At 38.3% G+C, this 17,333-nt stretch overlaps 1 protein-coding gene across 2 annotated transcripts in view; it reads right to left on the minus strand.

Moving 5' to 3' along the window:
- Positions 1-17,333, minus strand: part of fgd (faciogenital dysplasia) — a 63,166-nt gene that overhangs the window by 16,446 nt on the left and 29,387 nt on the right. For both annotated transcript variants that reach the window (XM_088636937.1, XM_088636936.1), the window contains 6 exons: positions 9,712-9,885; positions 7,927-8,119; positions 6,418-7,024; positions 3,184-3,273; positions 2,595-2,731; positions 964-1,120 (listed from right to left, as the gene is read on the minus strand). In XM_088636937.1, coding sequence (XP_088493063.1) covers positions 964-1,120; positions 2,595-2,731; positions 3,184-3,273; positions 6,418-7,024; positions 7,927-8,119; positions 9,712-9,885 — 1,358 coding nt within the window. The remainder of the gene's footprint in view (positions 1-963; positions 1,121-2,594; positions 2,732-3,183; positions 3,274-6,417; positions 7,025-7,926; positions 8,120-9,711; positions 9,886-17,333) is intronic.

Below are 17,333 nucleotides of genomic sequence, written 5' to 3' on the forward strand. Positions count from 1 at the left end.
TTTGGAATGGCTCTTTCAAATATATCAAAGTCATTTCCAGGAAAAGATCGTGAGACTGTGTACGAGCTAGCGGGGCAGGGTAGGTAGAAATTGGACAGGACCCTCTTATCTTTCAGCAAAATAGCAAAGTGACTTCAGTGACCTGCCAGATGTCAGCAGGCATGCATTGAAGACACCTTGCTCCAACAGCTGAAAAGGGCTCGTCTATAAGGCGATGCGGAGTTTGCAGTATGTCAAAGGGTCAATGGCTCTCATAGGTGGTCTTCATTCTTCCCAGACAGCACAGGAGTCAGTATTCAACTGTTTGCAATTTCAAATTGAGTGGGTATATAAGGGAAGAATGTGTGAATCCAGTGTAATAAAAAGAAAACAAAATGAATCTCCACACCAGAGCTGCCAACTTGCGAAAGCAGTGAGTCAGTAATGAGCACTGGCTTTGAGCAGGCTTACCAGGTGCAAATGAAGCAGGAGCGTTTTGATTCACATTTTTGCGCAAGATCATAGCGAGTGTACAAGTACTGCATAATTTCACAGGCCCCACTGTTTATTAAAATAATGAAGCTAATGCTAAATAAGCTGCTAATCAGGAAAGCTGGCAGCCGCAAGATATTTTGAAAACACTGAAAAAAACTATGGCAGAAAACATTATTTGCGTCTGTATTGCTGAATTAATGCGAAAAGGATGCAGGGACTATTGTGCGCTTTTTCACAACCCACTGGAATTAAAACCCTTTAGTGAACTGACAAGGAATATACCCATTTGTTTTAGAAAAGTTACCACTGGAAAGCCAGAAGACTAGCGAACAGTGACGGAAAAAAGATTGTATACCCCTGACTTAACAAGGGGTGTGACTTCACAAACCAAAGGACTGAGATGGTGTGATCAGACTACAGCGAGATAGAAGATACAGTAGGTGACTCACCCACAAGGGTAACACAAAAACACACAGAACTGACACTTACCTGTATGTGCTGAATGACACCCTTGAACTGAGAGGAACGCTGTGTCCAGGTGTTTACAAGATCCATCGCGCGATCAAAATTCTTCACATACTCTCCATACATCTTCAGGAACGGAGCTAGTTTCTGAAGGATGTCTCCGATCCGAGGGTTGGAATTCCTTTGGAAAAAGAAGGGCAGCGAAATGCAGCAATAACTCTCGACCTGTAACCCGCTCTCCTATAAAAAAATCCTTTCTAACTAAAAACAGCCTTACGATGTTTCACTGTCGTATTAATTCCAAGTAGTTAAATTTCATTTTTGCTGCCAATGTAAACATCCTTTTTTCAAACCCAGTTTTACCACAATTTGAATTTCAAAGATATGTTATTTCATCGGTACAATACAATACAACACTGAAAAAATCCCTATTCAGACCAGCTATGGATACAATTTCTTAATTATTCCTTATTTAAAAAAAAGAGAAATTGTTGCCACATGTAACTGGTGGGGATATCCAACAGAATTAAAACTAATGAATTTCACACATTGCAGCCATCTATTTTACAGGTATTTAATTGAATTAAACTGTGTGTTATCAGCTCAAACGCACACTCAAGATGTTTCTCTCAGGAGAAAAGAGTCTTTTATATACATTTTCCACAGAAAAAAGAGGATAATGTCAAGGACATTAATCACGTAATCATTGTCAAAACATTATAAGAATTAATGATTCTTTAATCATAAATCTCTTACAGCTCATTAGCTCATTTTAAACCCTTCAGTTAAAACGGATTCGGGGGTGGTTTGCTAAGACACTTATAGAGGTCACTAGTAACACATCGAGATGTTAACTGCCTTGTGAATAAAACATTGAAGCTCAGATTCCAAACTGTATAATACATGGTAATCAAGGTCACTGATAGCACAGCTATCACTCCAAACAGGGGCTGTGTCCTGTCTCTTGAGTTGTCTGCATCTAAGACGCTATAGGAACTCGATTTCAGCCAAACAAAGACGATGATAGGGGAGTGCCTTCACAAACAAGTGCCATTCTGGGTCATCTGGAAGTAACCAAATCTGCCTAACAGAGTAGGTTCACTAGCTTAGTGATAGCATCTTATTTTTCTTAGTTTGTTTAGGTTAGCTTTTGTTTTTAATTACCTGCATATAAAAACACATCATTTTTATATTTTTAACTGTTCAAAAAATACTGCAAGATAACCATGTTGTCTTACAGATAACTCTTAGACTCGTGGATAGTTAAAGCAGTGCATTACAAATCTGCGCACAGACACTGTGCACTTTGACCCTTACACCAGCAGATGGGTTCAGCGATGCTGGTAATACTGCTGGCCAACATAACATTTCTGGTAGAAAGAGCATTGTTCAACACAAGAACATAAGCAAGAACGATTACAAACCTTAGGAGGCCATTTTGCCCATCTAACTCATTTGTTTAATGGTAGCTAATTAATCTGATCCGGCTTTTTCTTGAGGGAAGCCAAGATATCAGTTTCAACAGTGTGGCTGGGCCACGTGCTCTGGATATCCTCACCCCTAAGAGTCTGTTTATTGTGTAGATACAGTAGCAGAGCTGAGAGGTTTGGTTTTTACACAGACATGCACCCCTGAACTGCAGCGCCCTTACTCACCATTCCTCGGTGATTCGGGTCTTCAGCTCAGGGAGGAGAAACTGCTTATGAAAGCAAAAAATTGACGATATATTGGAGAAGATTCCAGTGATCACCTCTGGAGGAATTCCAGCTTCTGTTAATTTAGTGCAAAATACCTAAAATCACAGAAAATTAAATAGTGGGAGATTATCAGAACATAGGAATCTCCAGCACAGACAAACAGAACACAGCACAACACAACAACTTAACACAACATGAGCCTCTCTCTTGGTTATTTTTTATCTTTGGTGTTGTTTTTTTTTCCTGAGAAGCTCTATAATTCAGCTCTGTCCGGTGACCACATTAAAGTTGTTATCGCTTTCACCAGAAGTTGCAAAATTCCCAATCAAACCTATCTCTGTGCTTATTGATATAATAAAATAATATCAAAGCAGATAATCTTCCACAGCACCATTTCAACAGGGTGTTTGGGACACTCTGCCCAGTAATTCTCAGAACAGATGAATAACATCAGTGTGTTCATTACTGTGTCTTCCCAAGTTAATTTCACTGGGTGTTTTGTCACTCAGCCTTTGGAAGTTGAGGGCTCCAACAGTAATTGAGATACCTGGTCCAGTAAATGGAGCCTCTTCACATATGCTTCCTCCGTCTGTAGGAGTTCTCTTGCAATGTTCAGCAACTTTTGTGGCTCTGTGCACTAGAAAATGAAAGAAAACGATTGAGAAACAAATGCATGTTCATTCTGTCGTCCAACAGATTGAGGAACACTGATGAGAGTTTCAGGCTGCACATTATCATCAAGTCGCTGAGCTAATATCTTGAGGGACATGTTGAGATATCACACTGATGACGACTTCTTCTAGGTCAGAGAAATCTGAAAAAGCAGGTCTTTACTATAGCACATAACACAATGTGTTTTTTTTAAGCTTCCTTAATGCTCTGGAATTTTTTGTTCTTTTATCAATCTGTCTACAGATCGTAGGTCTCTAACTATAGGCCACGTGCTACATAAGCTTTCTCTACCAGCTTGTAAAGGAATAAAATTAACAATCAATAAAAGGTGATCTTACTTTTCAACCTCGAAGACTGTGAACATTTTCAATGTTTTCATGGAAAACGTAAATCTAGCTGCTGTATATCTTTTTTTCCCCAAAAAACCCTAAAGACCAAATTGATAATGTTTCTGACAGACATGGCTTTACACTGAGTGTTTCATTCTGAATGTATTGGTTCAGTTATCCACAAGCGAGTTAAAACAGATAAATCCTCTATGTAGTATGACAAATTGCCAAGATGGTGTCTTAGGCCAATACAGTAAACCAAACATATACGTTTGTGTATGTACTGTACACATTTTCTTGAAATATATCACATACATTCATAGATATCAAAATGATGCTGGATAGTTGATATAAATTAAACAAACGTAAGCTCAGAACATGTTAATTAAAGAAGTCATCCCCAATATGTATACCTCATTGGTCAATTAAAATGAAAATCCTACAGGTTTATACTTTAAATCATAATTGTGTGGAACAGACAGACTCTGGGGCTGTAGACAGCTATTACTCAATACCCACTTGATATTCAATGAATAGATCTGAAGCAATTGATTGTTTTACTGAACTGTTAACAATCCCTTTTATTTTGCAGATTATGGTAGAACTAACGGATTTTTTTATTAGCGAAAGAAACTGAAACAGCTGTCAGAAAGGCATGACCTGTTTAACTATGCCAGGCCACAAAGGCAGACAAGAGGCCAAATACGTCAGCCAAGGAGGAAATGGGAGGAAATGCAAGATGAAGCCCTCTTTCAGATTAAACTTTGCGAGGGTGAAAGCTGAGGACTGGCTTCCTGATAATACCTAACCCTGTGACAGAAGCATAGACAGAAGCAAACACGATAACTTCTTCTTTGTAATGTTATGAGGCACGGAGTCCGAACCACATCCTGTCTGAGATGCCAACTAGAAAAAATAATCATCTGACATCACATCATGCTTACAAATGTACTTGAATGGACTAACAGGCATTGGGGGCAAGGATCACACTCTATAACCCCCACCGCCCTGTTCTTGCTGTGAGATCCAGAAGAGGCAGATTAGAAGGAAAACCAGATTTTCAACACACAGCATAACAGATACAAACACAGACTGCAAGGATGAGGTGGGTGCAAAATAAATCACCTTTCACTGGACCTTGGGTGTGCTCTTATGTTGAGGCCATTGTTAAACACAACGATAAATCCTCATTTAAATTCACAAACCATTCACAACTAAAAAAACATTCAATAACGGAGACAAAAATCCTTCTAACAGCGGCTTATAAAGTATAGAGATAAAGATCATTGGTAACACTTATTTTTTTATTGTCATGTTTTGCATTGACAATGTACTGCTTTCCTACACTGAGCAAAATTACTCTGGCAATCTCTGCCAAGTGTTAATGAATGCTCAAAGTCTGTTTCTGGTCATTCCACATAGCACTCTTAATTAAATCTACAATCTTGCAATACAAACAAAGTGCACTTGGGAATATGATTCTGTCCAACCTGGGCTATTTGGCAGAAAGATAAATTAAAAGGACAAAACCATCCTGAACATCAATTGTAAATAAGAATGAGGAACCACATTTTTTTTTGTTGCTTTGCTAGAGGTGGAAAGAACATTTCAGTTAGTCCAAAAGCATGACTTGCTTTAAATAAATCCTATGTAAATACATTTGAAAGCCTTTTTTTATTCCAAATCAAACCTATAGACAATGCATGCTCAGAACATATCCCATCCCTACAAAGCTTATATGCCAAATATACTCAGACTTCTAACAACCTGTACAGCAGACTCGGGCATTGTAGATAAATGGTGATTACACAAAGGGATATTGAAATCTGTCACATTTTCAACATGATCCAATTCCTCATGGTTCACTGCAAGAGTCTTCAACCATAACCACATCACATCTACTTATTCACGTGACACAGCTCTTCAGGAGGAGTGTTTCTTTAATACAAAGACTATTCTGAAGTCAACAATTTGCATTGGGGGCCCTGGGAATTTCAGATTGTCAGCGACTGACAAATTTGAACAATGCATGAAGCCTCATTTAATAGTCTTTTTTATATACCACCGTACGTTGGAAAGAACTCTAAAGCTTGTTGATGGAAATCAGGCCTGTTGTTGCTCATTTATTGCTTACGAATTCCACAGCACCAGGTTCACAGCAAGTGTTAGGTGAACAATGAGCTGTAAAAGCCACATCAATTTGGGACTAAGAGTGCCTGCACAGTGATGTGCAGGGTATCCTGGGCACAGCTGAAGTGTTCGAGCTGATCTCTGTGCAGGGTGGTACAATGTACCAAACACCAAAACACTGTATCTGCATTCTACATTCCAGAGAATACTCCATTCTTTTGAATCCTAAGAGTTATCTTTGCATAAAACCAAATAAATAAACAAATTGGATGGGACATAAGCTGATATGTACATGACGATCATCCAACAATACTATACATTAATATGTGTAGTGCTTTATTAAGACTTCAAGATACTTAAGAAAGGTTACAAAACCAGAGGAGACCATTTGGCCCATCACACCTTTGCTAGTTAGTAGATGATTGACACCAGGATCTCAACCAGCTGTTTTTGGAAAGAAGCCAGGATATACAGTAGGTTTCAACTTGGTAGCTTGTTCCAGACTTCAAAAAGCTACTTTGTAAAGTTACTCTAGAACTTATTAATTAGCCCTGGATTAAAAAAGTGTGAAATATGAATAAAACATCCATAACCAACATCCTTATTTTGAAAGGCTGGCACCTGCCACCCACGTTCTCAGCAAGTCTTACCTTAGATGTGTCTGGCTGCTCTGTTTTTGGCACTTCTGCTGTTTCGTGTTCCTCACTACTGCCCTCGTCCATGTCGCTGTCCTCCTCGTCCTGAGTGGAGTCTCTCTTGTGGTTGTCCACGGACGAAGCACAGCTCTCCTTCGCCCCGCTCTCCATCTCGGCCTCCGTTTCATGCTCCGCGAGACTCTCGCTCATCTCCTCATCGATGGCCTCCTCGTTCGGAAACCCCTCTCCTTCCACGTTACAGGAGGGGCTGTCGATGCCGCTGTCCCTGTTGGGAATTTTGCCATTTCCGTTGTGCTCCAAGGCAGAGTCTCGATTGTCACACGCACGTGAGTCCTCAGTCCGGCCAGCGGAGGAACAGTCCCCGTCGGTTTTTAATTCGCACGTGCCTAAATCGCCGATCTGCAGCTCGCTGAAACTCGAGAGCTCAGCGACATCGGACTTTGTTTCCGAAACGTTAAGTGCAAGTTTATCTGCCGTGGAACAGTTACCAGACCCCTGTCGATCAGATTCTGTACCCAGCTGGTCCGTTGACTCCTGGGGAGTATCCATGTTAAAAGAGAGATGTAGTTGGGTTCTCCTATTAATTCCAAAAATAGGAATTCTGAAACGAAAATAGATCCTACTCAATAGCAAAGTATATACTGATCTTTAAAGAACAAAATAACCAAACAAAAGGTTGGGAAAATGTGGTAAATGAAAGTAGGCCATTTGACCCGTTTGTTAGAAGCAAGCAAAAAAAAAATGCTGTCAGTGGTTTTGATATTTAGGCTTACCTACTTGGGCAGGAAAAAAAGCAATATCTGTTTCAGTGTACTGAGTTTTTAAGTTTTAGACTATACAGTAATTATTTACACTAGCTGAACAGTCCCTTATATTGTCTGTTCCCAATGATGAGATTCTCACGCCTCTACAGGTGTGCATAATTTCACTAAAGCACCTTCTCCATTTTTATTATTGAAAAGTATTGTCCATTTTTAACATTACCTTCTGTGTTTGTAGATAACAATGAGAGGGAAAGCGTGTGTATTTACCACACAATTTCATTTAACTTCCACGAGCACAAACAAAAAACCAACACAAAGCATTTTTCTCCTGTAGAAAATCTGCTCTATAAATTCTCTCTCAGAATTTTAAATGTTCTCAAAAGTCTATTTAAGAGAAAACAACTTTAGTTTTGATATTAATATCTATTTTTGTCTCCAGCTTAACTGACCCCTTTATATTTTCAGAAACACTTCAGTCAAATAAAGATGAAAGACTGTTCTGCATCAAAAAACGTCAAAGGCCCCTCTGGAAATCATTAGAGCAACTATTCAGAATTAACATTTGTAATTTGAAAGAGGAAACAAATGGTTAGCTCTAGATTAATGGCAACAATCTAAAATTAATCAAATACAAAAGAAAAGCACCTAATTCTCATCTAAACACAGAGGTAATTAAGAACATTCTTTAAATTAGCTTTTGTAAAAGAACCGTGTTTTTAAACAAAGCAAACGGCATTACCTGGAGTTTTCAAACTTCTCAATGAGTAAGCAAACACTCTTTACTGGTTTGTTTTCCTCCTTCCCTGCAGAGACAGGGCTCTTGCTTGGCTTCGGCAGAGGTTTGGAGGGCAGGGGTCTGGATGGAGGTGGTGGGATGAACTTGGGTCTTCTTTCCTGACCAAAACTCTGCAGGTGAACGGGCTTAGGAGGCACTAGAAAGACAAAATATTGCACAGCATCCTTTACCGCCGAAGTCAAGATGTCCCAATGCTTCACTCGCCACCCAGGGACGAAGATTCCATCTTTCCAGATCCTCAGAACAGCACTATTCCAACAGAGATGTATTAAATACAGAGAATTTCAAACAAAATACAGAAAAATGTGCAGCTGTAGAAAATTATGACCTGCGAACACCAAATGCAGACTGCTTCTTCCTTGTTCCTAAACAGGATGCTGCAATGTGTGCTGTAAGTCAATGTGGTTTGCGCGCACACACAGACACAGATACACACACGCAAGAGACGCATCGCAAGAAGTCATGGCATTGCATTATTTGTCTCTGCGGCCAAAAAGTCTTAACCCCGAAACGCGCCGTGGTACGAGAAGCTGAGAAAAGAGGGACAAGGAAATTCCTTGCACCTGTGAAACAGTTCGGAAGAGAAAATATTTTAAAAAAAGATCGTTTTCAGGAACTAGCTCACATAAATGACAATAAAGCTTTCACTGTGGTTCTTTCTGCCATTTCCTTCCTCTTTGGCTGTTCTACTGAAAAAAAAAAAATTATATATAGTAGAGTTATAATTTACTCAGGTTCATGCTATGGGTTTTAGAAACTCGTCCAGCTAATTGGTCAATGATTCTTTTCCTCTATCTAAAATCTTATATATATATTTATATTCTATGCGATTATTTGGAAATATACACTGTGCCACCCCCCAAAAAAAAATTAAAAACATCTACGTAAGCAGTACCCATGACAACGTATTTACAATTTTGCGGAAGTCCACACAGGGAAGAGAACTTTGTTTAGATGATGTGAAAATACTGAGTGTTTACCAACCCACACATTCAGAAAAGTTGACAGGTGGTTAGGGGATCTTAAAATAATTTTCACACAATTCCAGCATTAACCAACACTATGCACTATGTAGCCCTATTCAAAAACAATGTCCGGATCAGTCAAAGCATGAATGAAATAAAATAAAATATGCTTTTGTTTAATGTTACATTTGTTTTTTTAAGAACATATGCTTGAAAAGCAGGTTTTAAGCACGCAGAGACGCTGTAGTTTTTGCTTAACAGGAAGCAAACTGAGTTCTTAATGACTTCCACAGTCACCCTGGAGGATGGCTTCATACATTGTCGTTTCCATGGTGATGTGAGGATCATGTTGGAGCAGACAGGGAGACTCTAATTATATTCTGCTTTGCACACACAGACTTCTTCCCCCTCAGTAGGACATGCACTACTAGTTTTCCTTTATTCATTCTGGCAATATGCGTGGCAAAAAGCCAGACACATGACAAACATCATTTACACAAGACTGGTGTTAGATGACGTTTCCAATAAGAATTGAACGGTTGACTAAAATAGTTTGCCACCCTTCTACCGGCAATAAAGAAGCTGACTTTCCATTCGAGACCCAAAATGGTTCAGAACTCACAACACCCCATTTATGAAGGAGTCCGCAAAGGCAATGGTTGTGTAGGCACACCAGGAATGTGGGCAACGGAACATGATTTTCCAAGTAGGTTTGAGTTTAGTGGGACACAAGAGGGGGGAAGTGTTTGAAAACGAGCCGTACCTTGGGGTTTTTGTGCAGGCGGGTTCTTGGCTGCAGCAGTGCTGGAGATGAGGTCCTTCCCTGATTTCTGCACACATGGCCTGGCAGGGGGCGGATACAAGGCCCCTTTAACCTCCAACAGTGAACGTGAGTCAGCAGAGCCACATTTAATCTGCAGTGCTGCAGGAGAGCAACCTGGAAATACAAACAGTCTATTACTAGTTCATTCTAGGCACAGTTTCTGTATGCATGAAAAAGACAATGATTTTGAAAGTTATATTATACTTATTTGAAGAACGTCAAAGGTATGGTTACCATCCATATAACATATTCACCTCATTTGAATTGCTTATGTAGGGAGGCTATTCAGAAGAGCACTCTCTTTTTTGCAATGTCTTTTGACAGTTCTGCAATTATTCATGAGAATTTAAGAGAGCTGATGTTAATATTTTCTCTAGCCAAGTCATACTGAAACTCTGAAAAAAATTAATAATAAAAAGCTTTCTTCTATCATCATATTGTATTAGATCTCAAAGTATATTTCTGAGAATTGTAATTGATTTTTACTAGGTCTGCAATGCTGTTTTTAGTATTTTTGCATGCTTATGCATTGTAGGAATCAGATTTTGGCAAAAACTCTCCTCACAACGTAGCAGTTTTTGTGATATTCTTGCTAACTTGGAAAGCATCAAACACATACTGTATTGCAGCTGACACACACAAGACTGACTGTGCAGCACAAAGTCCTGACACTGAAGTGAAGAGCAAAACTTAAGTAAATTAGTAGAAAACAAAAAGCCATTGATACAAACTATTTTAAAACATTTTTCACCATTGCAGAGTTAAAAGAATAATTACATTACAATAATGAGCTATATGGATATATCTGAATATTAACATTAAGAGACATTAAATAATTAAGAAAATGTAGTTAATGCCTGCTTGTGGAGTGGAAAAAAAAACTTTTACACACCATAAACCCCAGAGATTTTGGCATAATGTCAAGCACAATATTATCAGCATCAGTAGTTTCTTAAAAGACTGAGCGAGTAATCTTTACAAATACACTAGTTTCTAAAAATGCTGCAGTCGTTTTCCAGATAAGAGCAAGGAAACATGAATGCGATCGATAGTGTAGCCAACACTGAAGGAGTTGCCTGCAGTAATGATTTTTTAAAAGCTTCCCTGAGCTCTATGCATTTAAAGCTTTTTCTAGACACAATTGTACTGTCAGATAGGACAAATTATGTGATTCAGTTTTACTTTGGCACTAAACAGAAGTTTGATATCTACAGTAAGATGTGAAAGAGAAGACAGTAAGTAATTTTAAACATTTTATTGGAAAATTCAGACTGTATCATATTCTAACACATTATAACACACTTAGGTCATTAAAATGAACTGGTTAACCTGCTTGTAAACGAATGGCCTCTTAAATAATCACATAAAGGAAAAGTGCAGAACACTGAAGGAGTAATGCATTTGAACCGTATGTGATGTAAACATGGCTGTGTTACAAGAAAATAGGTCAGACAAATGCTCTGAGGTTTGGATAAATCAAGTAGTAAGTATGTCACATTTTTAAAGGATCTTTTGTAGCTCTTTTTGTATTTTTCATTTGTGGTGCATGCGCCACTGTGTTCTGTTTTACAGCAACAATTTCCATCTGGCACACCCCTTGTGTGAGACATATTTACTGCAGTTATGTGATCCGTAAATGCAGAAAAGGTTGAATTAATAAACCATTTAAGAACCCTATCCAGGGTGTATTTTTGGGGAAAACTCAGAATCAGATCAAATTGTACGGGAATCATGATAAGTACAAGGTTATTTAATATATCTATAGATTCCTATCTATCGGCACTTTAAAATCCAAGGTTATCATTTCTGCATTAAGAAATATTAAGAAATATTTCAGAATAAGCTGCCATGGAGAAACGCAGGGAACACACAGCTGTATGCAAATACAGATCACAAACACTGAATAGGGAAATAAGTGGAGTAAAGTTTTCACGAGAGCCTTATACCTTAACCCAGCTCTGTGCAAATGTATATTGTTTCACCAACGGTTATTCAAATGTTCAAGTCCATTATAAATATTTTCTGCTAATCAGTAGCACTGCAGGATAATACTTCCTTTTTGAGAATCAACACCACTGCAGGAAAACAGTATTAAAACGAAAAGCAAATCATTTAATTAAAGACATGAGAAAGAAGTTTTAGTATACCAAATAAGAAAACAAAATCACTCAATGCAGTCTGTATTCAATCATTTCAAGGACTTCTACAGCTAAATTGAAAGTGAAATCTAGCCTTCAAAAAAATGTAGTAAACAGGGATTGTATTCGTTAACACTTACAGTACACAACTTAACTGCAAGGTTTTTCAATTGATGCCTGCTCAGCCCAATAAAACCATATAATCTAAAACTAAAAGTCTCCATTGTTATTTATAAAGGATTTGTCTAAGCTTTACAGAAAAAGAAAACATTCATGCAGGTTCTTTAGGCAAAATTAATGAGCTCCACTGATAAATACCCACTTGCCAAGTTTGCTTAAATATCTCACAGACAGTTATTATTTTTTTCTTTCAATGAAATAGATTGGCAATCCCATACTTGTTAATAAATAATAAGTAATGCTTATCATTTCAGCTGCATTGGAAAAACCATAAACCTGCATACAACTGTATTCCTTATATTTTTAGCACATAGATTCTGGCATATCTGCTGCAATGTTTTTTGAGAATCATGCATGGCATAAACATGCACAGGTTAACAACAGAATGTTCATGAGAAATGAAAATTAATGAAAAGTAGAAAGAACAACGTTTCACAAATCTTCTTTTTCTCTGCTTCTCAGTGTGGAATTAACCTCTACTTGTTCCTTTCCAACCTGCACACTTACAGTACATTGCTCCTCCTTTGAGCCTACAGTATGTTGTCAAACAATTAATTCAGTTCTTATTAGGGAATACTGAAGTTTAAAAATAAACATACGTTTGATCAAATACAATATTAGTTTTGCATAACACCTGAATAAATGTTCTTTTCCAAGATTAGATCTTGATATACAGAAAAGTAATAACCCAACTGAATATTTAAAGAACACGCAATACATAATCATTGAATGTTTCTGCTTGCACCATTACAACTTCACTTCTATGTTTTGGTTTCAAACATCTCTTTTTCTCACGGTACTCAAGCTCCATACACACAGTTCTCAATAAATGTGGTAGTTAAGATATTATTATTTTCCAGTAGGGAGACGGAGTATTCTGACAACCAAAAGGCGAATCCACCCTATTTTGATAACGCGTGATTACACAAATCAACTTCAAGAAGCACAGAAGAATGTCACTTACACCTTGCAGCACGTTGCCCAGTTTGTATTAAAGTGTCTAGAGTGTGAAGAGATCCATCCCTCCTGCCTTGTGATGTCCCAAAATGACACGTCAAAGCTCCATTCTACCATCTACAACACCCTGCTGGGACTATGGCCCTTTCCTTTTCCTTATTCGCCACCTGCATTGCACACACTTCCATAACCACAGTTGCCAAGGAAGCAAAATAATCACCTCCATACTTGCCAAACCTGCTCTGCAAACCCGGTCCTGAACTTCTGGAGTCAACAGACATCACTGTAATGGGAACTGTGAATACCTTTGTGCAGTAAAAGGCTATCAAAAATCCCATTCAGCACTTGACTGTGTTTCCGATAGGCTCCCTATTATCAGAACATTAATTAATACAGTGATCTGTGAGACAAGCAGAGGGACACAGAGGAATGTGTATAAAGTATGTACAGTACAACATTAGAGTAACCCTGGTGTGAAACTTCTTGTCAGTTCTTCCCAAAAAAAAATGAAACAAATTTTAGGTTTAGAAAGACAAAAGGGTGTAACAGACCTCTTTCTTTGTAAAATGGATTTATCATACAATAAAATCTACAGTATGAATCAAGGTAAAAGAAAGGGAAATGATGGAGAGTACAATTTGATACAAACTGTTAGAAACCATGGAAAAGCAAAGTCAGTTCATTTACGAGCACGCTACTGTACATCCTTGACAAATGTGGCAAGCAAATGTACCGTGCGTAAGTTCAACATTAAGCAAACTGTACGTCTACAGTAGGCTTCACAACGCTGATACCACTTTGAGTGAAATGCTGTGACTGATTCGAACGTACACAGGCATGGGCTGGTCGATCTATTCATACAGGTCCTGCAGGCGTTTCCAAAATGAGTCAGCACCGGTGTAACAAGGTAAACACCCTGCAGTTCTTTCCAAATTATCAAGCGCCCTCGTCCCTGTCAATTCTGTATTGGTTTTGGTATCAACCCCATTAACTCAGGCACACTCCTCAGACCTGCCAAACCCAAAAAGTCAACAAAACACTCAGCAGCAGTAGCAGGGCTACGCTGCCAAAAAACAAAAAGTCAACAAAATGACATTTTTCTTGCAAGCTAAACCTCAGGCTTCTGCTTTACAAAATGATCTGGATTCTCCTGAGATGTCCTCTGTCTGACTCAAAAAGAACATATTTAGAGTGTGCAGCAGAAACATGGAATGAATATGGAAAGTATGCCACATTTACTACACTCTGTCAAAATCAGCAAATTATACACTTGACAAAAGCACACTCTTGAGGAAGCACAATTCAAAAGGCTTGTCACTTGCACTATACAGGCTGGAGAGGCAGTGCCTTCATTTGTTCATTCAGACCAGGAATCATCTGCTATCACGTTATCATCCATAATAATTAGTGCTGCTCCGGAAGTGCTGCACTGAATGGGGTTATACAGAGTACAGGATCAGGTTTCTCTTCCAAAGAGACTATTAAGACAACAAAGCCTTTAAATACTCTTCTATTCTATTACTTTGCCTCTTTCAAAATAGACTTCCAAATTGTTTAATGCATTTCTACGAGACCACTTCTGCGACAGGATGGCTCATACATTTCCCACTGAAGGCATTATTCCCAATAAATGCCCCCTTAAGTGGAGTCAGTGATTTAGTTTTAGTAAGGTGCACTTGGAAGAAGTACACGCGGACACTCTTCATTCTTTGGCGGCATAAATTTCTCTACACTTATTAGCAGCTCCGTAGTGTTTCAGTAATCTCCGGGTGATAGATTATTCTGAAAATGTACAACTTGTTTTATCCCTCCTGACAAGATATTGGTCTACTGAAATGCAGTGAAATATTGTCTGCAATCCTTAAAATCTAAATTTAAAAAATCACTGCTCATAGTCTGCTCATACTGTAGACATCTGAGGACAGAATTCAGAATGGGCACTCAGGTGTGTTAGTTATTGTGTTTTAAGGTAGAAAATAGCTTACATCTATTTACATCTACATGTTACCAAAAACTAAACAGCTTAGTCCCAATATTCTAATTTTCCATAGTTTCAGTCAATAGAAAAACAAGTGTTTATGCCTTTCAAAGGAGCTAAATTCCTGCAACTGTTAATGTCTCTGCAGTCATGATTACATAGGGCAGTAAGATTACCTTCTTGATATTAAACATATGGTGACGTTAGACACAAGGCAATTAAAGCAAGCAATGCTCTTTTGCTTCAGACACAGTGAATAATTCAGAAAGAACATTTTGACCCTAAAGCAGAACTGGTGCTTGAACAGACTCCGACTCCAACAGCAAGCCCACACAGGGTCAACCTCATTTACTACACTTACTGGAGGGGGCAGAGACGGATCGGGTGCTCTTCAAGTGACGCCCATAAGGCTAGGTTCCTGCCATCCGAGAACAAATCTTGCCTTAAAAAAGCAAGATCCTGTACATAACTGAACCCTTCCAGCACACCAAAGTCAGAACATATAATACATTGGTAGAGTTACAGCTATTTGATTTTTCATCAGATTTGGGGGTGAATGTCATTAAAAAGTCACATTAATGAAAGTCACTAATTTAATTTCTATACCAAAAATACACTGGCTGTACCTTCTGTAATCCATTTCATTTGAAACGTGAAGCAGAACATTTCTGTCTCTCTGTGAAAACATTATAAAGGGGTTAAGGTTCCCATACTTCGGATAACTTTTTGTATGTTACCGACTATAACATTTTTATTAAGTCTGGAAAACCCAGCTAGTCAATGTCTTTTTGCTTCACAAAGATTATGTTAATTGATTTCTCTAGCCAGTGATTAAATACTCTACCCTTCTTCTTACTACATTATACATATCTGAGATTTCAGCGAAAATAAACCACGAGTGCAATGATCTTCTTGACCTTACGGTACTCAATAAACCTTCACCAGTTTCAGGCTCTGACAAGACGATATAAAGGTCAAGATAGAAAAATATAGATCAAGGTGAAAATATACTGAAGAGACCCTTTACCAAGCCGAGACTCAGACCTGCTATCTGCTACTGGAATGAATACTGCTTGACAGACATTTGTACTCCTCAGCAGTGCCAGAAGGCCTGTTTTTTAATAAAGCAGCATTCTAATTGCACCATATTTTCTGACCTTGATATGTCTCTATTATATATACACCAAAGACTAAAAATTCAGCATTGTTCATTAGAAAACATCCACTAATTCTCAGCGGGGTGGGACGTTGAGCAATTGCTCATTAAATCAGCGTTCCAGTGCTGTCACAATACTTTATGTTGCCTGTCCTCATTTAAGTAAGCATTCATACTTAGTGCAACATACAGAACTTACAGTACCTTCCTTTCTTGTATCTGACAGTGCACAACCGCTCATTTGGAATATATCTAAAATTCTAAAAGTGTATCTCTCCTCCTGTAAGGCAATACCCTCGAAAAGGATCATTTTTTATTTTAATCAAGGGTGAAGCTGCAAGGCATCATTAGAGAAATGGGAAAGGCTTGTCATCTAGAAGTACTTCTGTCTTCTATGTCCAATAATGAAGATGTTTCTTGGCAACCAAGGTCGTTATGTCTCCCAAAGGCATTCTACAGCCCCAGACACCAACAAGGTGAAAGCCCACTGTTTAAAAAGCCTGTAATGGCCTTTCCAGCTTCAGCACAGTGAGCCCCCCAACCCAGAGCAGAAGCTCTGTCATCTTCAGATCATTTGAATGTTTCAGAGCACTGATGAAGAGAAAACTGTAATTCCACATGCTTGTTTTTTCATTAGTCTTGACTGGGTTTAACCACAACATTACAAAAGCAGTTTCTTTTCTGCACGTCATGTTTCTGACTCTGACTCCAAGAAAGGTTTTCTCCGTTCACAGCTATCCACCTTCTGTCACATAGCGATAATCAGAGTATGTCAAGGAAGGAAGACGAACAAGTCAAAACAACAAATAACAGGCCATTCATCAGCAAACGCCTTTGAAGTGTTTATCAATAAGTAAAATGAAAATCTGTCAAAGACAATAACACGGCAGATTAGGTTAAATACATTTCAGCAGGGATTGAACACATTTTAGAATTTTTAATTATGCAGAACAGTTTAATTGAATTTGTTCCCTCCATCTTGTACGACAAATTAAATTAAGTCAATATTAGACTCGCACTTTTCAGTGTGGCTTTTACTAGCCTGTGTCCTTAATTGGTTTGTTCTACAAACAATAATTGTGAGAATGCTTTTTTTTGCTTTCTTGCCATTGATTGTGATTTTCTATAGAAGGCATTTCATTACAATGTCAAG

Source organism: Lepisosteus platostomus, chromosome 6 (assembly GCF_059453375.1).
Source record: "Lepisosteus platostomus isolate fLepPlt1 chromosome 6, fLepPlt1.hap1, whole genome shotgun sequence".
Taxonomy (NCBI): domain Eukaryota; kingdom Metazoa; phylum Chordata; class Actinopteri; order Semionotiformes; family Lepisosteidae; genus Lepisosteus; species Lepisosteus platostomus.